The sequence below is a fragment of the Artemia franciscana genome, chromosome 1 (genome assembly GCF_032884065.1).
Source record: "Artemia franciscana chromosome 1, ASM3288406v1, whole genome shotgun sequence".
Classification (NCBI taxonomy): domain Eukaryota; kingdom Metazoa; phylum Arthropoda; class Branchiopoda; order Anostraca; family Artemiidae; genus Artemia; species Artemia franciscana.
Window position 1 is genome coordinate 64,285,246 of NC_088863.1, and position 27,444 is coordinate 64,312,689.

At 35.1% G+C, this 27,444-nt stretch overlaps 1 protein-coding gene across 1 annotated transcript in view; it reads left to right on the plus strand.

Annotated features, from left to right (window-relative positions):
- Positions 1–27,444, plus strand: part of LOC136032862 (centriolin-like) — a gene marked incomplete in the record, with an annotated part of 62,921 nt that overhangs the window by 25,227 nt on the left and 10,250 nt on the right. The window contains 4 exon segments of the mRNA XM_065713279.1: positions 5,365–5,487; positions 11,386–11,496; positions 19,967–20,095; positions 21,716–21,837. Of these exon segments, the coding sequence (XP_065569351.1) occupies positions 5,365–5,487; positions 11,386–11,496; positions 19,967–20,095; positions 21,716–21,837 (485 nt within the window).

A 27,444-nucleotide genomic window follows, 5' to 3' on the forward strand; every position in this document is an offset into this window, starting at 1 on the left:
TTATTTTGATTTCTGGCCGTTTTCCAAATCATGCCAGAAATCCTCTTTCCTCTCCCCGTGTAATACTTCCTTTTGGGAATTTCCCCCGGAATCTATCCTCCCTATGGAAAATATTCCCCGTAGAAAATACCCCCCCCCCCAAAAAAAAAAACAAACAACCTTATGTTATGCAATAACGCATACTATATGTGAACAACAGGCCAATTGCGCCACTTAGAGACCTTTCTCCAGGGATTATGGAGGGCCATGTCATCCCCAAAGATGTAGTTATTGGACATTTCAACTATGCTGAACAAAATAGCAATCTTAAATTTATACGATGTCTTTGGGGAAAAAAGGGGCGTAAGAGGGGGCTAGTTGCCCTCCAAGATTTTCGGTTGCTTAAAAAGGGCACTAGAGCTTTTGATTTCTGGTCAAATGAGTTCTTTTTCGATCTTCTAAAATCACTGGTTTGATACGACTCCTCTGGAAAAATAAGACAAAACAAACTAACTAACAAGTAAACACATTCGGAAAAAAAATGTAAAATTACGCATTTTTGTATATATGAACTTGAAACCTGTATAGCAAGGTTCTCTGATAATTGAATCTGAATGTGTGATTTTCATTTAGATTGCTTGACGTTCCAGGGCTTTACCCCCTTTTTGAAAATTTGGAAAATTCTATCAGGTTTGTAACTTTCGAAGGATTGCATTAAACCTAATGAACGTTATGTATTTAGAATCAGCATAAAAAATCTAATTCTTTTGATTCATATATTGTTGCCAAAATAATGTTTCTTAGAGTTTTGGTTACTACTGAGACCAGTCGCCTCCTACTTACAGTTCGTTCCCACAAACTGCTTGCCGTGCTCAGAATGAATTCTGTTTCATTTAATTGTTTTTAATCTAGTGCTGGAAAGTGACGCCACATGTTACCCGAGTACCATCATTTTTTTACAAGCTGTTCCTTTAGTCTAATAATTTATTAAATATACTCTTTGGCAAACTTTGGAGAATTCACTCTTAATTATTTTTCCCGGCAAAAAGCAGTTATTTACGACAAAGGTGACTGGAATAGGGCGAACAATTTAAAATAAAACCTTTGCTAAGAAGTCTATTATAAAGGAAAATGTTTCGAAAAACTTTGTTAATGTGATCTACTTAAGCACATATTAAATGACAGATTAAAATCTTTGAATGCAAATGAAATGAATTCACAAACAATAGATTCTCATTGCGTGCTCGGTGAAACATAGCATACAGTCGTAAAAGTGTACTGTACATTTCCGCAATTTTATTGGATAAGAGTAAAAAGACTCATTTGTGTTTACTGGGAGAGTATTTTAGTCTGGAGATTGAAACAAGAGAAGAAAAAAAAATATATAGAAACATCTCCCGCCCTGAAGTAGAGGTTACCCCTGGAGATTCTTTTAATTTGTGGTGATGGGCCCGAGTCGATAAAAAAGTAACAATAACAGCCCGATATACTTTATGTCTAGTTTAAGGGTGCTAAACGAGAAAACTTAAGCCAAAATATGAAAAAACATATAAGAAGCCAAAATTGGTTCTAATATTTTAAGCAAGCTTGGTAGTTTATTGCCAGTGAAAACTATTTTCAAACCTCTGAACCCCTTCAAAAATGTGTTACATGTCAACTCCGAAAAAAGTATAAGGGTGCCCCTGTGTCTGAGGGTTCATTTTCTTAAAAATTGTTTCCATAGTTGATGGAATAGACTTTTTCTATGCCAACAATCGTGTCAGAGATTTAGAAACACTATGCTAGATGATCCAATAATTTCCGGAAAAACAACACTTTCAAAAAGTTTTAAAGAGATAAGAGAGGCAGAAATTAAATCAAATAGTTCGTGGTAACGAACTGTAAGTAAGGAGCGCCCCAGCTCAATAGTAACCGAAACCATAAAAACGGAATTTTTATACAAATAGTTATATAAAAAAAATTGGCTTGTTATTCTGATTTCAAGTATAAAAGTTTCATTAAGTTTAATACCATTAAAGGCTACGAGCCTGATAAAACTTACCCAATTTTCAAAAAAGGGGGAAATACCCCTAAAAGTCATAGAATCTTAATGACAATCACATCGTCAGGTTCAGTGTTTCATAAAGCCCTATTGAAGAGATATCAAGCTCCTATCTGAAAAAGCGTGAAATTTTGAGGTTTTCTACCAGAATAAAAATCATGGATGTTTGTTTATTTGCTCTTGTTTTTTTTTCTCAGATATGCGTATTAACCCAGTGGTCCAAGAATAATGTGAGAGGGATCATTCGAAAGGAAACCAAAAGTTCTGGTGTCCCTTTCAAGTGACCAAAAAGATTGGAGGGTAACAAGGCCCCCTCACCCGGCCTTCTTTTTCAAAAATCGTCCGATAAAAATTTTGAGTTGGCTATTTTGTTCATTATAGATGACAGGCCCAATAACTATGCCTTTGGATACAATATGACCCCCCCCCCCCTCAACCCGAGGGGAAAGGTCCTTAGGTTATAAAAGTTGCCCTTTGTTTACGCATAGTATTTGTTTTTAGGAAATATGCATACATTTTTGGGTGGGTGGGGGGGGATGTTCTCTGGGGGTTTTTTCCATGGAGGTATTTTTCATGGGAAGGGAAGCTTCAAGGGGGGTGAACTTGTCCGGAGAAATTATACACTGGGGAAATTTTCGAGAACTCCTTTGCACAATTCTTTTTATAGGTCTTGCTCTTTTCCTTCTCGATTTTACGCGTGGAGTTGTTAAGGGTAATCGTCTGGGGTAAATTTTCACCGGGATTGAATTGTCTAGAGGTTATTCCAGTGTGGAGGGGAACTTCTCCATGGGCGAAACTTCCTGGCATTAAATAAACGATCAGAAGTTAAATAAAAAACAAGTTTTTTCAACCGAAAGTAAGAAGCAACATTAAAACTTCAAACGAAAAGAAATCATTACGTGTATGAAGGAGATTACCCCCTCCTCGCTCTTTACGCTAAAGTTTGAATCTTGTCCCAATACTTTAGGAATGACTAAAAAACACAAGGATCGTCTAATTAGATCAATTTTTTTTTAAGTTCTAAAACACTTTAGCATAAAGAGCGAGGTATTGAAGAGGAGGCAACCCCATTCATATACGTAATAATTTCTGTCCGTTTTAAGTTTTAATGTTGCTCCTATTTTCAGTTGAAAAGAAATTTGGTAAGATCAAGCCTAAAACGACCCAAAATTACTAATACCGAATAAATGAAACGTAAAACGAACAGAAATTAAAATAAATAATGACACGAAAAATCGAGATATCAGATACTACTATACATGTAAAAATGAATCATAAAATAACTAGAAATTGGCTGAATATTCAAGACAAACTGCTAGCGAGCAGGAACTACCGCAAAATATAGCAGTTGAACTACCACCCCCTAAAATTTCTTGAGGCCAGAGGGTGATTTTCACTTTTATACTGAAAAAAGTTATATTTGGTGTTATTTTTATAACATATTATGTATATTTGGCAAAGTTATATTTGGTATTTTTTTGTTATTATAGAATCCAAAAAAAAATTCAAAGCATTACTATAAATGAATGAATGAAACGGAAAACGGACAGATTTATTATAATATATATATTATAATATAGTGTCACCCCATATATTATAATATATATATGTATATATATATATATATATATATATATATATATATATGTATATATATAATATATATGTATATATATGATATACATATATATATATATATATATATATATATATATATATATATATGTATATATATAATATATATGTATATATATGATATACATATATATATATATATATATATATATATATATATATATATATATATATATATATATATATATATATATACATATATATATATATATATATATATATATATATATATATATATATATATACATATATATATATATATATATATATATATATGTATATATAATATATATATATATATATATATATATATATATATATATATAATATATATATATATATATATATATATATATATATATATATATATATATTATATATATATAATATATATATATATATATAAATCTATTATATATATGTATATATTATATATATATATATGTATATATATATATATATATATACTAGCTGTTGGGGTGGCGCTTCGCGCCACCCCAACACCTAGTTGGTGGGGCGCTTCGCGCCCCCCAAGCCCCCCCGCGCGCGTAAGTCGTTACGCGCCATATTAGTTACGCGCCATTGTAGTTGTGTCCCTGTGTCCCACCTGTGAATAGAGATAGATATAAATATATGTTTTTAACTACGTAAAACATGCGAATATACAACATTCTTCGCTGTCCCATTGTCTGTGCATATAAATAGATTGTCAGGTTTACTGACTCTTGAACATGCAACATATAATTGTCCATGGGAAAAACAATCCGTATTCAGATCTATACCTCATTATTCTAATGATGTGTCCCTGTGTCCCGGGCGTCATTTACATTCCCTGTGTCCCGGTCGTCATTTGTGTCCCGGTGTCCTGTGTCCGGGTGTCCCAGTCTGTAATTTCTCTTTAAGGTTCCCGGTCGTCACTTATATTCCCTCTGTCTCGGTCGTCATTTGTGTCCCGGTCTGCAATTTCTCTTTGAGTGTTTTTTCTTTTTAGTTTTTTTTTAGTTTTTTACCTTTTTTCTTTTTCAGTTTTCTTTTTCTTCTTTATTTTTCAGCGTCACTATGAAGTACATATCGACGAACCTTTGTTTTTTTAACTTAAATCTGGTAGGCATTGATGACCTTATCCAAGTCAAAATCCCAAACCCAATCATCATCGCTATCATTTTCAGTTTTGATATGTTTTGACTCTCGCTGTCCAGGTGGATTTTCATCTAACTGCGCGGTTTTGCGTTCTTTAGCCGCAAGCCTGTTTTCTTGCTGTTCTTGTGATTCCTCGGAACGCTTTCTTTTCTTACTTTCTCTATCAGCAGCAAGTTTTTTGGCATAAACTCTTTGAGCAGCTTCCTCGGCTGTTGCCATTGTAGGTTCTTCAGTCATTTTACAATTAAACATTTTTCCGTGAACAAATGTCTTAAATACCGTTAATGACGTCACCGTCAAAGCAATAATGACGACAACTAATTTCATGACGTCAGTCAACACAGAAACATGACGTCACCTGATCCACAGACAGACACACAGACAGACAAGTTATTTTTATATATATAGATATATAGATATATATATATATATATATATATATATATATATATATATATATATATATATATATATATATATATATATATATATATATATATATATATCATATTTTACGCTACTCTTTTTTGTTATGTTTTTCGTTGAAAGTATTTTTTTTTCTAATTTAGTTAGATATTCCAGAAGAAGTTCAAGCAACGCCTAAGAATGATTGTCCTCGAGTTTTAACTGATGCAGATAGTTCTAAAGAAATGTTGTTGCAAAGTTCAACTGTTTCGAAATCAACAACAAAGGTGAGCTCTCTCTCTCTCTCTCTCTCTCTCTCTCTCTCTCTCTCTCTCTCTCTCTATATATATATATATATATATATATATATATATATATATATATATATATATATATATATATATATATATATATATATATATATATATATATATATATATATATATATATATATATATACTAGCTGTTGGGGTGGCGCTTCGCGCCACCCCAACACCTAGTTGGAGGGGCGCTTCGCGCCCCCCCAAGCCCCCCCGCGCGCGTAAGTCGTTACGCCCCATTGTAGTTGTGTCCCTGTGTCCCACCTGTGAATAGAGATAGATATAAATATATGTTTTTAAATACGTAAAACTTGCGAATATACAACATTCTTGGCTGTCCCATTGTCTGTGCATATAAATAGATTGTCAGGTTTACTGACTCTTGAACATGCAACATATAATTGTCCATGGGAAAAACAATCCGTATTCAGATCTATACCTCATTATTCTAATGATGTGTCCCTGTGTCCCGGTCGTCATTTATATTCCCTGTGTCCCGGTCGTCATTTGTGTCCCGGTGTCCCAGTTTGTAATTTCTCTTTGAGTGTCCCGGTCGTCATTTATATTCCTTGTGTCCCGGTCGTCATTTGTGTCCCGGTGTCCCGGTCTGTAATTTCTATTCGAACAATCCCTGTGTCCCGGTCGTCATTTATATATCCCGCCTGTGCCCCCGGCGTCCCCGTTGTAGTTGTGTCCCTGTGTCCCGGTCGTCATTTATATTCCCTGTGTCCCGGTCGTGATTTGTGTCCGGGTGTCCCAGTCTGTAATTTCTCTTTGAGGTTCCCGGTCGTCACTTATATTCCCTCTGTCTCGGTCGTCATTTGTGTCCCGGTCTGTAATTTCTCTTTGAGTGTTTTTTCTGTTTAGTTTTTTTTTAGTTTTTTACCTTTTTTCTTTTTTCAGTTTTCTTTTTCTTCTTTATTTTTCAGCGTCACTATGAAGTACATATCGACGAACCTTTGTTTTTTTTAACTTAAATAATTTCTCTTTGAGTGTTTTTTTCTTTTTAGTTTTTTTTTAGTTTTTTACCTTTTTTCTTTTTTCAGTTTTCTTTTTCTTCTTTATTTTTCAGCGTCACTATGAAGTACATATCGACGAACCTTTGTTTTTTTAACTTAAATCTGGTAGGCATTGATGACCTTATCCAAGTCAAAATCCCAAACCCAATCATCATCGCTATCATTTTCAGTTTTGATATGTTTTGACTCTCGCTGTCCAGGTGGATTTTCATCTAACTGCGCGGTTTTGCGTTCTTTAGCCGCTAGCCTGTTTTCTTGCTGTTCTTGTGATTCCTCGGAACGCTTTCTTTTCTTACTTTCGCAGCAAGTTTTTTGGCATAAACTCTTTGAGCAGCTTCCTCGGCTGTTGCCATTGTAGGTTCTTCAGTCATTTTACAATTAAACATTTTTCCGTGAACAAATGTCTTAAATACCGTTAATGACGTCACCGTCATAGCAAAAATGACGACAACTAACTTCATGACGTCAGTCGACACAGAAACATGACGTCACCTGACACACAGACAGACAGACAACTTATTTTTATATATATACTAGCTGTTGGGGTGGCGCTTCGCGCCACCCCAAGCCCCCCCGCGCGCGTAAGTTGTTACGCGCCATATTAGTTATGCGGCATTGTAGTTGTGTCCCTGTGTCCCACCTGTGAATATAGATAGATTTATATATGTGTTTCAAACTACGTAAAAATTGCGAATAAACAACATTCTTGGCTTTCCCATTGTCTGTGCATATACAAAGCCGTATGTACTAATAATGACGTCATATGCAAACGCTCTTTTTACAAACAAACAAACATGCATCCACACAACTCGTTTTTATATAGATAGATAGATAGATAGATACAATACAAATTAACTGCGTAAAACTTGCGAATATACAACATTCTTCGCTGTCCAATTGTCGCTGCATATAAATACATTGTCAGGTTTACCGACCCTCGAACATGCAACGTACAATTGTCCATGGGAAAAACAATCAGTATTAAGATCTATACCACATTTTTCTAATGATTGACCTTGAGCTTTGTTAATGGTGATTGCAAATACTAATCGAATTGGGAATTGCAATCTTTTAAATTGAAAAAGCAGATCCGTTGGAATCATGGGAATGCGAGGAATAAGAACAGCCTCACCCTCATAAGGCCCTGTCAAGATTGTGGCCTCTATTAGGTTTTCCATTGTTTTTTTTACGGCAAGTCGCGTGCCATTGCAAAGCTTTGGAGGGTTGATATTTCGTAAAAGTATTATTGGTACGCCTATTTTTAGTTGTAGCACGTGTGGTGGAAACCCTGAAGGATCTATGGAATTTAAAAATTCAGATGGATAATTAACCGCTTCATTTGGTTCCAAAACTGTGTCGACTGACTTGTAAAGGACTGCCTGGTCTCGAATCTTGGTCAAAACAATATTGTTGATTTTGTGGACGTCTATATTTTTGGGTGCGAGAATCGCTCTTTCACTTAGCCATTTATTATTTTTATAATTTTTTAGAATATTCAGAAATACTTTTTCAATCAATTCATTTTTGGACGTCACTAAATTACAGAAATCAGCAGTTAGTTGTATACGTCCTGAAATTGAGTCTACTGGGAGCTTTCCGTTTCCAATTGTCAGCAATTGATCTGAAAATGTTTGACCAGAGTTATCGTTTTGCAATCGGACACGCATATTTGTAGTTAATTTTAATATTTTTACGTGTGCCCATAAATTAGAATTTTTCAGGCAAGCATTCATTCGTCTTCAATGGCTCTGATGGTGCAACCAATAGAGGAAGATTAACTTTTCCTGAGGCGCAACACATTCCCATTGTTTCACCATTGAATTTCAAGGCCTTGCAATAGGGACAAATTTTAGACATTGTCCCGATTTGAACACATCTACTCAAGCTATAATCATCGACTGGGTTGTACCTGAATGCCAGGCGATAACTTTCAGGTTGCTCTGATCATGGGAATGCGAGGAATAAGAACAGCCTCACCCTCATAAGGCCCTGTCAAGATTGTGGCCTCTATTAGGTTTTCCATTGTTTTTTTTTACGGCAAGTCGCGTGCCATTGCAAAGCTTTGGTGGGTTGATATTTCTTAAAAGTATTATTGGTACGCCTATTTTTAGTTGTAGCACGTGTGGTGGAAATCCTGAAGGATCTATGGAATTTAAAAATTCAGATGGATAATTAACCGCTTCATTTGGTTCCAAAACTGTGTCGACTGACTTGTAAAGGACTGCCTGGTCTCGAATCTTGGTCAAAACAATATTGTTGATTTCGTGGACGTCTATATTTTTGGGTGCGAGAATCGCTCTTTCACTTAGCCATTTATTATTTTTATAATTTTTTAGAATATTCGGAAATACTTTTTCAATCAATTCATTTTTGGACGTCACTAAATTACAGAAATCAGCAGGTAGTTGTATACGTCCTGAAATTGAGTCTACTGGGAGCTTTCCGTTTCCAATTGTCAGCAATTGATCTGAAAATGTTTGACCAGAGTCATCGTTTTGCAATCGGACACGCATATTTGTAGTTAATTTTAATATTTTTACGTGTGCCCATAAATTAGAATTTTTCAGGCAAGCATTCATTCGTCTTCAATGGCTCTGATGGTGCAGCCAATAGAGGAAGTTTAACTTTTCCAGAGGCGCAACACATTCCCATTGTTTCACCATTGAATTTCAAGGCCTTGCAATAGGGACAAATTTTAGACATTGTCCCGATTTGAACACATCTACTCAAGCTATAATCATCGACTGGGTTGTACCTGAATGCCAGGCGATAACTTTCAGGTTGCTCTGATTCCTCGGCACGCTTTCTTTTCTTACTTTCTCTATCAGCAGCAAGCCTGATTTCTTGCTGTTCTTGTGATTCCTCGGCACGCTTTCTTTTCTTACTTTCTCTATCAGCAGCAAGCCTGATTTCTTGCTGTTCTTGTAATTCCTCGGCACGCCTTCTTTTTTCACTTTCTCTTTTAGCAGCAAGTCTGCTTCCGCGTTGCTCTGGTAGTTCCTCGGCACGCTTTCTGTTCTTTTTTTCTCTATCAGCCTCAAGCCTGTTTCCTTGCTGTTCTTTTGATTCCTCGGCACGCTTTCTGTTCTTTCTTTCTCTATCAGCCTCAAGCCTGTTTCCTTGCTGTTCTTTTGATTCCTCGGCACGGTTTCTGTTCTTTCTTTCTCTATCAGCCTCAAGCCTGTTTCCTTGCTGTTCTTTTGATTCCTCGGCACGCTTTCTTTTCTGACTTTCTCTATCAGTCATAGTCTGACTTTCTCTATCAGTCTGACTTTCTCTATCAGTTTCTCATCGGTCATTGTAAACTTAAACATTAATAGATTTCTACGTGAACATATGTCTTAAATATCTTGAATGACGTCACCGTCAAAGCAAAAATGACGACAACTAATTTCATGACGTCAGTCAACACAGAAACATGACGTCACCTGATCCACAGACAGACACACAGACAGACAACTTATATATATATATATATATATATATATATATATATATATATATATATATATATATATATATATATATATATATATATATATATATATAATGTATAGTAAATATATACATTCAGTAGTAGCTAACTACTCAAGAGGTAAGTTTTTTTCTTTTATTCTGACTTTCAATTTCTTTTACTCTTCTTCTTCATGATGCACTTAATGGCCCATGCCACTAAAAACTTGAGCCTAATATGAAACCTCTAGGTAATTTTTTGCTGAAGCATTTTGTGCAGGATTGACAATACTAGATTTGTTTGGTACTTCAGATTCCCTCCCTTCCTAACAAATATTTCCTTTTAATATAAATTCTAAACTTAATAGGAAATTTTTGATATTTAAGGCCCCCCCCCCTCCTAAATAACATTTGGATGGTGACATGAAATTCTTCATGTATAACATATATGTTATGACATAACATATAACATATAACATATGTGATGGCTACTGATCATTATTGAAAGATTCTTTTGCTATATTAAACTTGAATGTAAAAATATGAGGTTGAAGGTTACAACCCTCCATGACATTTAAGTGACCCTTGGATCAAACATCTTGTAGAATCAAACGATGAGTAAAATCTGATCTCTTCAATAAAAAAAAGCTGAAGTTTTCATTAGAATACAAAGCCTTCCTCATAATGTGTGGATGTTTTTTTCTTATTTCTGTTAAATATGCTTTGTTTCAAAAAGCATATGCTTGTTCCTACATATTTTATGCTTTGTTCCTACATATAGGGTAACTCTAGGTATGCTATAAAAATGAACTGAAGGTAAATAAAAATCAAGTATTTTCAAATTAAATTAAAGAGTGACGTTAAACCTTAACACGAGCAGGAATGTTTCGTATGTGAGCGAGGCTATACCTTTTTCAACTCTTTCTCCTTACGCTAGAGTTTCGTAGCATTACAATATACTTCTTATTCAATTTTAATCACACTTGTGTTATGCTGTGAACAATCTCTCTGAAAGAATTTTGACAAAAATTCAAATATAATATTCAGTAGAATAGTATATTGTAACAAATATAGAAATATAGCTGACAACCTTGAACTGTGTTTTCTGTTGTTTGATATCAGAATTAAAAACTTTATCCTGTGGTTTCAGATAGTTTGGCAACTGGATTTTGAATGTTTTTACCAAAGCATGGTACAAAGGTTTTGCCAAAGCATGCACTGGATCTGTATTATTTGAGTATGTATAAATTGTGTCCATAGTAGCTAAGTTGCACAACTGGCGTTTTACGTATATTTTTTAACTATTTAAAAAAAATATACTTTTTGATCTAATAAAAGGTGCAAGTTTTACATTTTAGCATGTTTATCATACTAATTGGCCTCATTATTTCAGTCGGATATCTCCAAAGACGCCCTAGAGTCTTTCAACACGGTGACAAATGATATACCTCCCAAGGAGACATTGCCACATCAGGTTTCGACCATGTTTATCTCCCCTGGACAGGTGAGTTGCCTCTCACTTTATCTCTCTCTCTTTCTGACAGTCTCATATTCTTTGTTTCTTAGCCACACGATCTTTCCCTCTTTCTCTCTTTATTTTTCTCTACATCTCCTTATCTATTTTGATCTCTCCTCCCTCCCTATTCTCCCTTTTCTTTTTCCCTCTATTCACTGTAAACTCGTGGATATTTAAGGAAAGGGCAGTGATTTTAGGAAAGGAACCGTCCACGGTCCTATATGTAGTGACATGAGGGAATATTTTGCCAGGGAATTTTTGAAAAATATATAGAACAACAATGTTTATTCAAATCGAACAAGTAGTTATGAAATATTAAGATACGGATCATTTGAACCTATATTAAAATTTTAAACATCCATTTAGGTTGTACAAGATGTTGTGCAAAAGTAAATACCGTTTTTGGCAATTATATGTCCGCCCACCCTCCAAAAAAATTAGGTTTAATAGAACCTCAGTAGAATAGTACTTAAGAATACGTGAATTTCAATTTTTAATCATTTTAAGTGTATTTCATCCCCCCTCTCGTAAGAAAATTTTATTGAGATTTACATTTTGGTGGATACTTTGATTGCTCTATGTCTCACTCCAGTATGATTATTTCAAACCCTTTGTAAAACTTTGTCATCGGATCGATAGTTGATGTTGCGAAAATTTAATGGAACTGTCGTCAGTTCCAAAGGGATTTTACATAAGGAACTTAATTATCAAAGTTGCTGTGCGAAACATGCGAAAGGGTTTTACCGTCTGATGCCCCAATAATTTGGAAAGGAATTTCAGTGACTTTGGTCTCCGAATTGAATGGACTGTCTCGAAAACTGGATGGGTTTGAGGACAATGCGCCACATCTGGGTCTTTTTTGGCCGGCTTGAAGTGATAAAAGCTTAGCTCCTTCTCTAGCCCCAGTTGCTACGTTTGATATTGACTTAAATAACTGTTCGGTCAATCTGGTGACGCCTGCTGCTCATAAAGGTTTCGCTTACCAACTATTGCCCTGAGGCCTCAGGGAAGATTAGTGAACTTATAAATATTTACCAGGGGATGAAAACTCTTTGGAAAATCGGTGTGTAGTGAATGAAATTGCGGTTTTATGTATTTTACGTCTCCCTGAAAGTCGGATATGAATATCTATGTGTTAAAGCATTTACATTTCTCCCAAAGCAGTACTTTACTTGTTAAATAATTGGACATTTATCCTCTCAATGCTGGAACCAAGGGCTCTGCACTCGATGCTGATCATGCGATCACAACTCTGATTGCTCCTTTCCGAATATAAAGAAAATAAATTAGCAGGCTATACTTTTCATAGTAAAGAATGCTCCTGAAACTGTAAATGAATAAAAATCTCAAAATAATATGAATCTGTCTTCTCTTGTTCAAGTCGTGTTGTTTCATGGAATGAGTGTGGTGAAATTTTAGTTAAACTTCCGATAGAACAGACTTAATTTCGAATTCAAGTATATTTTGCTTACAATGGCATTTTTAGATAAATCTCAGCTTTTGCCTGCTTAAAGCACGTAATAATTTCGCTCCTTACTTAATGCCTGCTGGACAGTCCCCCTTGAGAGGTCGCGCAATCGCTTCGTCAGGTAACATTTTACGTACTTTAGTATTTTTGACTCATTTAGTTTTTTCTTCCTATTTTTGCAAAAGAGTTTGTTATTGTAAACGTTATTGTATGTGATTTTAATCTCTTCTGAGGGATTGCCGTGAAGACCGGTAGGTGCTCCTGTTTGGTTTAGCTTATGAGAAACTGGTGTTGCGTCTTTATGAAATTTGCCAGTTAGATAAGTTTCGTATTATCATAGGAAATTTTAACTGTAACATAACCAACGGTTTGTCATTACGTGCATCTGTTCCAGTAATGTATCTAACCATTACCGATCTGTTTCATCTCTAAATTCTTAGGTGTCAGACGTCCACGTCGTCACTGACTTCCAACTTTCAGACCTTTTACTATCTGCCCCATCCTTTCATACTTCTTCTACCTTTTACTATCCGTAGATTTTTTTTCTTTCCCTCGGTTTAGTTTAGTCCCTTTTCACAGCCTTTTCAAGCCCAATATCTTTTGTACCGCTCCTTGTCACTGTCCTCGATCTGACTGGTTTGTCCCTAGCTCGTGCAAAAGAAAATTCGGAGAAGAATTACCTCTCCGTATGAGCAAATCAACTAAAAATAATTCTCAGCAAGCTTCTCAATCCCTAACTTCCTTCTGGAGAAATGTTTCAAAAGGCCATCTCACTGTTCCCCCTCCCATCTGCCTAAAATCTTACCTTATTCCAAGTGAAATTCCCATTTTTCTCATAAGTTTTCTGCACCTGGTTCCACCAGTCAGATGGCATGTCTAATTGTCCTCCCGACGACTTTGGCGTCTCAGTTTATTTAGCATTGCCCGCACTCCTTACGCTTAAAATCTAAGAGATGTTCTGGCATTTATGGGATAAGTACTCTTCACATTCTCCAAGGTAGCAAGCTACTCGTAGGCTTGGTTTCTTTCCTTATGCAAATGATTGTTGTCCATGGAGTTGTGCCTTCTTTCTTCTCAATTGGAGATTTTACCACAGTTTTATTGCTCGTCATTTCTCCTCATAATGGTCGCTGCTGTGTTTCGCCAGCTTTTCGGTACAGCTTTATCTATTGACCCTACGGATGCTGTTTTAGGTTTGTAATGCTGTAAGGGGTCAACAGTACTACCGACGTTGAAACTTCCATTCTTAATGTAAAGTAGACTTCACGAATTACCATTTAAATGGTTATCTCCTTTATAATCTTCTGAAAACCGTCTCAGAGAAAATTTCACACTTGTAATCTGCCTGAAACGATATTGCTTGATCGCCACACACCCCTACGCTCAGTGCTCGGCTGGGGAAGGAATATTCTACAGGTACTGCCGGGCGGGTGTCTTATCTAAACTCCAAAAATAGGCTTATATGTTAGAACCGTATGCTGGATATCTTCCCTTAATAGATGTCTTAATACCAACATAATAAAAATGATTCTTCAAAAGCGAAGGTTGTATCAAACCTTCTGAAACATGAACTTAGGCTAGGAAAAATATATAGAGAGATACTAAACTTGAAAAAACTTGCTACTCAATCTCAAGTACAAAACAGGACAAATTGAAAAATAAAACACAAAGACACTGCAGCTTCTGGACGGGTGCGTCCCTTTTATATTCTGATTAATCTGGGGCCGTTGCGGCCTGCCATAACTGCGTAATGTCCTACAATGACTGATCCTTTAAAAAATCAAGAAGACTAGACAACGATGTCTGGCCTGATGCCTTGACTAGCAGCTGACTTACTCTTTGATTTTTTGGTCCATCTTAATTAGTTGGCTTATTCATTCAATGCGTAAAAAGATTCTTGCGGAAAAAGGAGACGGGAAGGAATAAGTATAGTAAAGGGTATTATAAAAGAACAAAATTTAAATTTATCCAATAAATGGAAAGTGATCCATCAAGGAATCAGGATATGATCCTTGAGTTCGTATTTATTAAAATTGAATCTCAAAGAAAGGACCTTATTATTGGAAATGTATACGATCTCCAATTGGATCCATCCATTCATTTCTAAAGATCCTTGATGAGCCTTAGGACCTAATACAAATTCAGCCTTATGAGTCTATAATAATGGAAGATTTCAACCTTACCTTATTCGATCTTGCATCTTCAGTGACGGTGAATACGTGACTAACGGCGTAACTGTGACTCCGACATCCTTGATAGACTATATTTTCTATTTTCTTAATTCGCTGCGGAATTTTATGGTTTTATGGTATCGGACTATGCTCCTGTCTTTTCTGTGCTTAGTGCTAAGAAAATGGTCATTCAGAGGGCTCTGACCTTGAATTTTACTGCCTCGAAATGCGGTCATGATGAGCTAACCTTTTTTAGACCCCGTTTAGTAGACACACCGTGGGATATGGCTGGCAGAGATATGGACTTTTGCTTACAGTTTTCCTCTTTTTATGAATGGGTCGAAACTTCCTATTTTAATGTAAGTATAGCGTCCACTTGTCGCTCCAGATCTAAAACATTTATTCCCTTGGACTCGCAGATGATACTGAGCCTTCTCAGAAGCTGGAGAATAAAAATAACCTTTGGATATCTTAAAAGTAAAAAAAAAAACAAGTGTAGCTGCTTCACGCCTTTAAGGTTTTAAAACTGTAGAGATATTTATAATTATTCGGTTTTTAAAAGCTAAACGCCTTTGTTGTCTTCTGGAATTTTCGAATTGCAGAAAGAATATCCAGAAAACATGGCAAGTGAGTAATTTTGTCCTCAAAAATTTGTCTCAACCTCCTTGTATCACTCCAAATAATCGATTGCTCAGTTGTTCAGGGTGAACTTAATGTTCAAGAGGGGTCCACCTTATCTAAAATCTTACATTGGTACAGCTTGCTTGAAGTTGATAGTTGGAGCAAGTTTTTGAAGTTGGTTAAGAATCTTGGTCAAGAGATTAGAAGGTTCAGCGTTTTCTGATCCTGATTGTATACGCACCAAGGTAGTGGTTTTCATTCTTTCTTCAATTATATCTCCCTTGACGACTTGTAAATCTATCCTAGGAGAATGGAATTTGCCAGGTCACTTAAGCGAGCTTGAGGAATTTTATTAAAATTGGAAAAGCTATGCTTTCCTGTGTACTTTCTTCTTTAGAAGGAAATAATTTTTCTTAATTTTTCGTTTGGCCTTCGAGCAAAGCACTCAACTGAGCATGCTTATGCTACTCTTTTAAATTTCTTCAATTTGCTTGTGATTCTGTTCTGAATCCCGTCGCTATATTATGGGCGTTTGAAAACTTCTAATTCCTTGACCCACCAAATTCTGATCTTTCAATTATTTCATGATGGTATAAGAGTATACTAATGCATGGTTTGGTTCTGATTTATTCCGAAGAGTTATTTCCATGTATTCCTCAGTCACCGTTTAAGGTTGAGTTTGGAGTCCCACAAGGCTCTGTTCTAGGGCCAGTTCTGTTCTTAATTTTTGTCAATGATCTTGTTTTTTTGGTTATAAACCAAAAGCAAAACAGTTTGTTGTCGTCCTTGTCACCCCGAATCTTTCCATGCCATTCTCATGTGCCCCACTATGTATATGTCAACATTTCCCCCCTTCTAATGCAACTCTCTGGGGTAAATGGGAGTGGCTAAACAGGGCACCTTATCATTGAAGCAAATTGTTCTATTGATAAGCTGATTCTTGATTTCAATTCACTTTATATTTGTTATTATTTCGTATATGAAAGGGGCTGTCCCCTCCTCAATGCCTAACTCTTTACGGTATAGTGTTTTATTGTTAAAAAGTAGAGGTGTGAGAAAGAGTCAAATTTTAGCGTAAAGAGATGGACATTGAGGTGGGAACAGCCCCTTTCATATACAGAATAATTTCTGTTTGTTTTAAGTTTTAATGTTGCTCCTTACTTTCAGTTAAAAAGACTTGTTTTTTTATTTACTTTCTGGACATTTTGAATTTATGCAGGTTTGATTTTGGCTCAACGTACATGAATAATTAAAACGAAATTTGGATACGGATTTTATTTTTTTTTATTTTGGGTAAATGGCTTTGTCAAAGTTTTGATCGGACGGTTTTTAGACAAAATGGGTTGGGGGGGGGTGGGTTTTAGCGATTACGCAACTTTTCATTTTATTTAAGAATGTTTCTATTAGTAATAAATATACGTAACTTACAAATAAACTTGCGTAACGAACTTTATTCGTATATTTTTATTACATATATGAGGGGTTTTGCCCCCTCTTCAATACCTCACTCTCTACACTAAAGTTTTGTTTTGTTCCAATTCCTTAAGAATGACCCCTGAATCACAAAAGGCGGTTTAATTAAAATAAATAGGCCTTTTGAAATTGCTAAAAATACTTTAGCATAAAGAGCAAGGTATCGAGGAGAGGACGAAACCCCTCATATACGCAAGAATTTCTGTTATTTCTAAGTTTTAATGTTGCTCCTTACTTTCAGTTAAACTTTTTTTCTATTTAATTTCTTATTGTTTTTAAATTAATGCAGGTTTTGGTTTTGGCTCACCGTAAATGAATAATTAATACGAAGTTTGCATATTAATTTTACTGTTTTTGGCTAAATAGCTTTTTCAAAGTTTTGATCGGATAATTTTGAGAAAAAAAGTGATGGGGGATAGGGCCTAGTTGCCCTCTAATTTTTAGTCACTTACAAAGTCCACTAAAACTTTTAATGTTATTACAAGAACGTTTTGTATTAGTAATAAATATACGTAACCTACAAATTAACTTATACAATAAACTTCTATATTTGTATATTCTTATAAGGGGGTTTGTCCCCTCATCAATACCTTGCTCTTTACACTAATGTTCGAATTTTGTTCCATTTGTTTAAGAATGACCTCTGAATCACAAAGGCCATTTAATTAGAATAAATAACTCTTTTGAAATTGCTAAAAATACTTTAAAGTAATGAGTGAGGTATTGAGGAGGGGACTAACCCCCTCATATGCATAACAATTTCTCTTCGTTTGAAGTTTTAATGTCACTCCTTATTTTGAGTCCAAAAAAGCTGTTTCTTTTTTTTAATTTAATTTCTCATTGCTTTTTTTTTAATAATACGGGATAATTCAGTGCCCCCTTCACGGAATTCTCTTCCTTCATGATAGATCCCTCCATAAAAGATCCTTTCACGTAGCCCCCTCCCCACCACCTGAAAAATCCCAATGAAAACGTCTGTATAATAATCAATACTATATGTAAACAATGAGCAAATCTCATAACTTGCAGCCCTTCCCCCCGCAACTGTGGGGGATTAAGTCATCCTTAAAGACAGCTATTAGTTTTTTTTTTACTATGCTGAACGAAATGGCTATCTTGAAGTTTTGATCCGATGACTTTGGGAAAAATGAGTGTGGGAGGGGGCCTATTTGCCCCCCCCCCCCCATTTTTTGGTCACTTAAAAAGGACACTAGAACTTTTGATTTCCGTTAGAATGAGCCCTCTCACGTCATTTTAAGACCACTGGGTTAATACAATCACCCCTGGAACAAAAAAACAACAACAACAAAAAAAAACAACAGATAAACAGAAAAACAAATAAACACAAATCCGTGATCTTTCTTCTGGCAAAAAATATAAAATTCCACATTTTTGCTGATAGGAACTTATACAGTATGGTTTGCCGATGCGCTGAATTTGATGGTGTGATTTTCATACTATGACTTTTAGGGGGTGTCCCCCCTTTTTTCTAAGTATTTAAAATCAGCGTGAAAATTTGATTCATTTGATATATATATATATATATATATATATATATATATATATATATATATATATATTGGTATCAAAATTCCGTTTTTAGAATTTCGGTGACTATTGAGCCGGCTCGCTCGTTACTACAGTTCGTTACGACGAACTGTTTGATTGCGTGTCTTTCGCTTTTCTTCAATTACACCGTGATGTTCCTTCAGCCTTAAAACTAGATCGTCTTTTGTCTCTCACCATTGTTCATCTTATCTTCGTAATTATGATAATATTTGGATTCTATGCAGTCAGATCAGACTTCAAACCGCCAGTTGTCGTCTGGCTGGAATACTTTACATGAATTGACTAGAAAGTGTCACTCCTCGTGGGCATTTATAAGATGCCCCCGCGCGGTTGATGTCTCTGGTCTAAGTTTGACTCGTGCGCTGTTTTGTTTATTGGACAAGAAATTTCCGTCTGGCTTGGTTTCAGCGGGTAATCAATTGTGGGTTTTTTGGTATTTTCTTTTTTAGTGTGTATTTTATTTTTCTCCTTTTTTCTTTTATACGTTTATTCGTCTTCTGTTGTTTTTTTTTATCTTCCTGCTTTCCCAAACATTGGACCTTGTGGGGGGGATATTTGATGTTTTATCTTCATGCTTTGTTTTAGGTGGATTGATGAAACCTTAGCTATCCCATCTTGTTCTTATCTTCTTATATTATCGTTATTCTTTTTCTTCTGTTATTTTTTCTTGTTCCTGAGATATCGCATCCTTGCTATTTTCGCAATCCAAACTCTTTTGATTTACTTCAATTGTAGTACTATAGTGAGCGTAGAAGTTTAAACGTAATGCTCTCTGCATCTCCTGACACGTACAATGATAGTCCTCTTCAGACTGTTAAGTATTTTCCAGTTAGTCAATCTAAAACGAAGGGAAATTTCTTTATAAAGCTCTATAAAAATTGTAATGGGCTCATATTCAACGCATGGATGGGTAGTATTAAATATGCCTACTTTGTTTTGTTAAGCTCGTCAACCTTCACATACATAGAGTAAAGTCACTCGTTTGGTTTGTCCGTAGTTCCTGCTAGGTAATATTTTTTGGGGTTTTACGTTGCACTGACTCTGGATATTGGCACACACCATGTTGTAAGTAGCTTTAATAAGGTATAAATTTATTCTCATGGTTTTATCTACTGCAGTAAATTAGGAATGTGATGACCGTTTTGCATCTTTTTAGGTCCGTCCAAAGCGTCTTCAAGAACCAGAAGAGCTGAGAAGTCGTCCACAGAATATGACTCCTGACGACGCTGTACCCTTGCGAAAATCGAGCTCGCCTTCCAAATCCAAGAACTTACAAATATCTCAAGTATTTTTTTTTCATCATTATAATATTTCGGCTTATTTTCTCTTTGCAATTTTGAAAACTGACCTGAATACCATGAATTGCACACAAAGCCGTTTGTCTCTAGTAGGACATCATAAAGTTTGGAAAGGAGAATTTAGCCATCAATATTAGAAGATAGGATCTTGGGTACCTGCACTTGATAGTTTCTGGAGTATTCGGTGGAATTCTTTTCGTACCCTAGTAAGTGCTGGATTTGGCCTTTGGTCAAATGGAATTTGCTTCAGAGAAGTAACATCATTTGTCGTTGCTATATATCCATTTATACATTTGCCATTTTGTTCAATCATATTTGCGAAAACTATCATATCTTCTGTTAAATATGGCTGAACCCTAAAGACTAAGAATATTGAGCGACAGTGATTATTAGCAGGTTTTACTCGTAAAATTATCACTTATTTACTCTAAATAATATGTTTTCATTTACCAAAATGATTCAGATCTATTTGTGAAATTAAAAGCTGGTTTTCTGTAACGGAATGAACTTGCGACTGAATAGCCCAATCCTGAGAATGGCTGCAGTGTAAATTCACGTACAACTGCTCATGTGTACAGTTGTGTACTGTCGCCATGGTCATGTTTACAATACTGACAATGGTTTCTTCTAAAAACGAGTATTTGTAATTTGGCTCACTTAGTGCATTATCAACAAGGTAAAATTTATGTGTCCAACCACGTGCGTTTGTACTTTTGAATGTTTTATTAGGTCTGTTGTAGCTGCTTGTTTTAATATAGTGCTTAATTAGTGTCATTTTGGCTCATTTTATATTTTGAATATCGGTTCACTTTATATTATTGATACTATTAGTATCTCTTGTCTTTTTTTTTGAGAAATAGTATTTTAAGGTTTAATTTATTAATAGTCCACTAATTACGAGTATGTTTTTCTGTAATTTTTATAAAAAAACTGTATAGAAAAAATATTTTTGATAAAACGTAAGACGAATTTAGGTCTTCCATTGCGTCATTATCCCCGATGCTTGTTTTCGCATTCTGTAATTTATTCAAAAGCATAGTCCAGTATAGGTCCCATGTTATGGGCTGATACAACATCTGTTAAAGGAGAGGATGGGTGAGGATTTGGGAACTTCAAGAGATTTACTTCAAGGTCAAAAAGCCCAGCTGCTAGAGCGGCTTGGCTGCTGTAGCAAAATTTCACCTTCAAAATGAACCAACAATGAACCGGCAGAATGAATTAAATTTCAGGTGATCAGTCATGAGCTTGTCTAAATAATCTAGACTACTCTAGTCATGCTTCCTATTTAGGGGCAATGGCCTGGGGGAAGATATTCTATAACGATAAAGCTGGAGTAATAGTGTAATTTCTACAAATCTCCTATTGTTGACATATTGTATTTGGTATTTTGAAAGAGGGGTATAGTTGATCTTTGGTGTCTAAAAATGCCAAGAGCATTCAGTTCTACAATTCCTTCTCATTTATGCATTTCCCTTTGCTTTCCTTATCCCTGTGCCTTATGCAACAAGTCTGTCCAGGTTTATTTCTAATAGAGAGATTTCTTGGCAACTGGGTGACCCCGTATTTTATATTTCCGTGAATTGCTTTTAACTATTTTGATTTCTTAGGACATCTCTTCATGGCGTCAAAGCCTAGCAGAGCTTCACCCAGAGCTTCAAGATCAAGAATGTGGTGCTTTGAATGAACAAACTATTGAACGTGCTGCTGAAATGCAAGGATGCGATAGCAGGTACCAGCATGCAAATGCACGTAGTTGTCCTATACAGTATGTTATAGTTCTTTTTCTTTAGTTTTTTTTGTTCTTATGATTTATCATTATTTTCTTTTGGAACACCCCAGGTGTCTGTAGCTATTTGCTTATTGTTGCATGAGATGTGCTTTTGTATTTGTTTGACCCCTCCCTCCCCAGCACTATCCTTTTAACTAATGAGGAATTCATATTTATTATTAATGGTATCTTAAGTAAGTGTTTGGTGGGACGAGATTCCCCTTCAAGAGGAAATATAGCTATTTAATCGGCAGATTTTTGTTATTAATATATACTATTTTTCATGAATTTTTACAACGTTTCTGGATGATCGGTAGGACTGGTGGTAAAAAGAGGCGAAGAAAAAATGAATTTTGCATTAGTGTTGCCAATTTATTCTCTTAATTTAAAAATTTAAAAAAAGAACAACTGTAAACATGAAATCAAAATAGCAGGAGTGTAATTTCGTTTCAGTAGTTTTGATGTTTGACACTTTGTTTTATTATATCTTTCTCAATAGTTTTTTTTTTAAATATAAGCTCTGTATGAAATGTGTAGGTTTAATCCTAGAAGAGAAATCATGGAAGTTCATTGTGCCTTCTTTTTCTGAATGGTAACGTCACTTGATTCCCTCTCATTTCTAGGATTCTTTTTCTATCAATTTGAGATTGTTATAGTATTGATACTATTTATTTTTCCAACTGAAAAGCAACACATAAAAATATTGTAGAAATGCCAAATGAGGAAAATTGTGAACTCTGACCCATAATAAATCCACAGCATGTAAGTCTCAAACCTTGGAAAGGAAATATCTAATTTAAGTTTATAATGTGTTCGTGATATAACTGATAATTCATTTTGGGACTGAGGACCTGAGAACAAAGCAGCTACCCCCGCCGTAGGATAAGATATCGAAAAGCTTCTTCTGATGTCACAAAAGCTGGATTGAAATTTAGTGTCAAAAAACGACAAGAACCTAATATAATTTAGAATTAGACAGTTGACTCTTTCTATCTTTCGCTATCAAAATTACCGGTCGTCAATATCCAGATTGGGTTTATAATAAGATACATAAATGCCTCGTAATGGCTCATTTTTGAGGTGTTTTCATAGAAAGGATCGCAGGAAGATATAAGAAAGCTTGATTAATTGGATTTCCCATAGTTTTGTATCTAAGTCTAATAGAACAATCATCCCGTATTTTTCAGTGAATGGTCTCCATCAAGTTTTCACAGATGAATTAATTGAAATGTTAAAATTTTTGGGTATTAGTTGTAATCTTTTTTTGTAACGCAAGACTCGGAAAGTAGCCAAGCCATCATTTGTTTTTACCTTAATTCTCATTTTTATTATTTGGAACTAAATTGTCCTTGTTTCCTAAGTTTTCAGTTATGTAAATGCCCATTGCCCCCCCCCCCTCTTGTCGAAGTTAGTTGTATTTGAAACGTGATTGTATGTCGAGACTATCTAACAACTGCTCTTAATACCGTTTTGGTTATCTATTTTTGTTTGTTTGTTTTAGAATTGCTTGTGTTAGTTTTTCGTTTAAAAAATCCTTTTAACCTTAAAAAAAAAAAAAAAAAAAAAAAAAAAAAAAAAAAAAAAAAAAAAAAAAAGAACAAAAAAAAAATACTTCTGTCAGTACTATAAAAACTCTATTGATGTTCTCAAAGTAAATTCAGAAATATGTTCAGGTAAAAGGAGCTCTACAAACCCAGCAACGATACTGATCAGAGGATCAAACAGTTCGTGGTAACGAACTGTAGTAAGGAGCGACCCGGCTCAATAGTAACCAAAACTCTAAAAAATGGAATTTTGATACCAATAGCTACATCAAAAGAATCGCATTTTAATGCTGATTTCAAATATATAAGTTTCATCAAGTTTAGTTTTACCCATCAAAAGTTACGAGCCTGAGAAAATTTGCCTTATTTTAGAAAATAGGGGGAAACACCCCCTAAAAGTCATAGAATCGTAACGAAAATTACACCATCAGATTCAGCGTATCAGAGAACCCTACTGTAGAAGTTTCAAGCTCCTATCTACAAAAATGTGGAATTTTGTACTTTTTGCCAGAAGGCAGATCACGGATGCGTATTTGTTTGTTTGTTTTTTTTTGTTTTTTTCCCTAGGGGTGATCGTATCGACCCAGTTATCTTAGAATGTTGCGAGAGGGCTCATTCTAACGGAAATGAATAGTTCTAGTGCCCTTTTTAAGTGACCAAAAATTGGAGGGCACCTAGGCCATCTCCCTCGCTAATTATTTTCCCAAAGTCAACGGATCAAAATTCTGAGATAGCCATTTTATTCAGCGTAGTCGAAAAACCTTATAACTATGTGTTTGGGGATGACTTACTCCCCCATAGTCCCCGTGGGAGGGGCTACAAGTTACAAACTTTGACCAGTGCTTACATATAGTAATGGTTATTGGAAAGTGTACATGCGTTTTCATGAGGATATTTTGGTTGGGGGAAGGGGTTGAGAAGAGGGGGATATGCTGGGGGAACTTTCCGTCGAGAATTTGTCATGGCGGAAGAAAATTTCCATGAAGGGAGCGCAGGATTTACTCGCATTATTGAAAAAAAAAACAATGAAAAAATAAATATGAAAATTTTTTTTCAGCTGGAAGTAAGGAACAGCATTAAAACTTACAACCAACAGAAATTATTACCCATATGAGTTGCTCACCTCCTCCTAATACCTCGCTCTTTGCGCTAAAGTATTTTTAGTAATTTCAACTATTTATTCTGCGGCTTTTGTTTTGGGACAAAATTGGGACAAAATTTAAGCTTTAGTGTAAAGAGTGGGATACTGACGAGGGAGCGAACCCCCTCATATATGTAATAAAAACATGAGAATACAAAAGTTCTTTACGTAAGTTAATTTATAAGTTACGTAATCTTTTACTAATAAAAAGTTTCGTAAAAAATTAAAAGTTCTAGTTGCCTTTTTAATTAACCAAAAAATCGGAGCGCAACTAGGCTTCCTCCCCCGCTCTTTTTTTCTCAAAATCATTCGATCAAAATTATGAGAAAGTCATTTAGCCAAAAAAAAAAAAAATTATGTAAATTTCGTTTTAATTACTGCTCTGCGGAGAGCCAAAATCAAAACATGCATTGATTCAAAAACTTTCAGAATTAAATAAAAAAAAAAACAAGTTTTTTAACTGAAAGTAAGGAGCGACATTAAAACTTAAAACGAACAGAAATTACTTCGTATATGAAAGGGGCTGCTTCCTCATCAACGCCCCGCTCTTTACGCTAAAGTTTTTTACCGTTTTAAAAAGAAAAATTGAGAGAAAGAGTTAAACTTTAGCGTAAAGAGCGGGACGTTGATGAGGAAGCAGCCCCTTTCATATACGAAGTAATTTCTGTTCGTTTTAAGTTTTAATGTCGCTCCTTACTTTCAGTTAAAAAAACTTGTTTTTTTTTATTTAATTACTGATAAAATCAAACTAAAGAATCATTGACAGAACGTATTCGAGTCATAAATGTAAACATACAAATTTTGAATCTGTAATAAGTGACTATCTAAATATTAATATTTCAGTTGTCCTAATTTAAGTTACTAAAAAAAACATAACGCTTCTCGGTCCATCTTTACTGTTGAGTGCAGATTTATTTATTGCCTACCTTATTTTTAAACTTTTCTGTAAATTGCTCAGCCATTACCTTAAATAAGTAATAAAATAATATTCATGTTTGTCATTGCTTAAAAGGTTTCATGTGTGAGAAATAAATAAATAGAATATTGACTTTCACATAAAATAGATTAGTTAAAACAAAATATATATATTTTTTTTAATTCGACTTATAAGGTCCAGTGTTCAAAGCGTATAACACTAGTTTGTTTGGTTGCGAGAAAGGAGGTTGTTATCCAATATTATACTTAAATTTCATTCTTATTAAATTTCATTTTTAATGCTAGGACAGCCTGGTCTTTCATATATTTTGTTGAGCTGCCATTTCTGCATCGCTTCAGAGGATTATTTTCGAAAACAAAACAAAAAAACGTTCGACCAGCTATTTTCCGGAGTAGACATCGGGCTACCCAAATGTAGCTGCTGGCGATGCTATAACTATTACCTTTGTTTCAGGTCGCTATATTCTCTAAGCTTTTTTATGTATTGAGAATCTGTTCGACTGTGTAGGTCTCCAGCACCCCATGTATGATTTGCTTACACAATTTGGTAGGAGGGTGGCGCTTACCACCCTTCTTCGGCAGCGAGGTTCACATAGTATGATTAACTGTATTGACTAGGGACGGAGGCGTCATGTGTAACTTGTCACATGACTTACAATCTTCCAAAAATCATAGGAAAAACAATACCAGTCCTACCCAACCTAGCTCGGGGGGAGGGGGATCTAAGACGGGGCAAGAAAACGTCGGTCGTAATCACACCACCCTGTGTGGTATAATATTTTTTTTTTTACCATAAACAGCCACATGGACACTGACAGGTACTATTTTAGTGGGATAGGGATGACCCCAGAATATTCTTGCACCTGTGAAAAAATACTTTATTCAGCAGTTTTTCTGTGTTTCGAGAAAAATTGTCAATTTAAAACTTTTTGCTCCAAACTATTGTGCTATAATAATATGAACAAAACTACAGTATTGAAACTTTCCGGATTCAATTTAATGGCGAAATAATGTCGAGGGAAAGCATGTCACCAAGTATTGTATTTATCTTCACCCCGTCCAGGACAAGAATTTTCTGGGGACTTTTGTGCTTCATGAGCATAGGTTTTAGATGGACTAACAACATAAACTTTGGTATGAAAATAGGTCCTAATCGTGAATAAATATCAAAATCTGGCTGATTATTCTGCTTGAATCCTGAGAGCAAGGGTATCCAAGAAAATTGGACTCTAATTCACATTTGGAAATAACCTATTTTTTTAAGTTGAAGTCTTTTTCTCAATCTTGACCTATCTTAGGAGTAGGGATGCTTTGGACAAGCAAATATTTCTCTAGTTTTTGTTTTGGTCCATTACTGAAAGTTTATTCACTTCTTCAGGCTTTTGGGATTATCAAAATACTGCTGAACTATAATAGTATCTTCTCACTGAAAATCAGTATATTTCTCTCGAATATCTCAAAATTTGGAAAATCTTATTTTTTGTGTCCTTCGAAAACTACTTTTTCTGGTATTTTAGTGAAGAAAACCATAGAACGACAAAATTATCCCCCTAGATCCTGAAAAATACATTTTACCCCCTAACCACACATCCAAATTTCGTGAATTAACGCTCCTGATTATACACTTTCCTCTGGTTATGTTATAAACATAAGTATTGTAACAAATACTTATATATTGTAAAATAGTTTGGTTTTACCAGAGCACCTTGCAAAGTTTAAAAACGAAGGATGTAAAGGTTGAGAAACAAAAAGTTCTTGCATCCCTGAATATTACAAGGTTTCGATATTTTATATTTTCGATCTAACTCAGAAATATGGTAAATATTCAGTCACCTCAATTTCTTTGACACCAACGGTGGATAAGATTTTTGATCTAAGTAATAATTTAAGCCACTTGGAAAACAACGTCTTTGGAGTTTTGTTAATTCTGTGCTTAACACAAGGGAT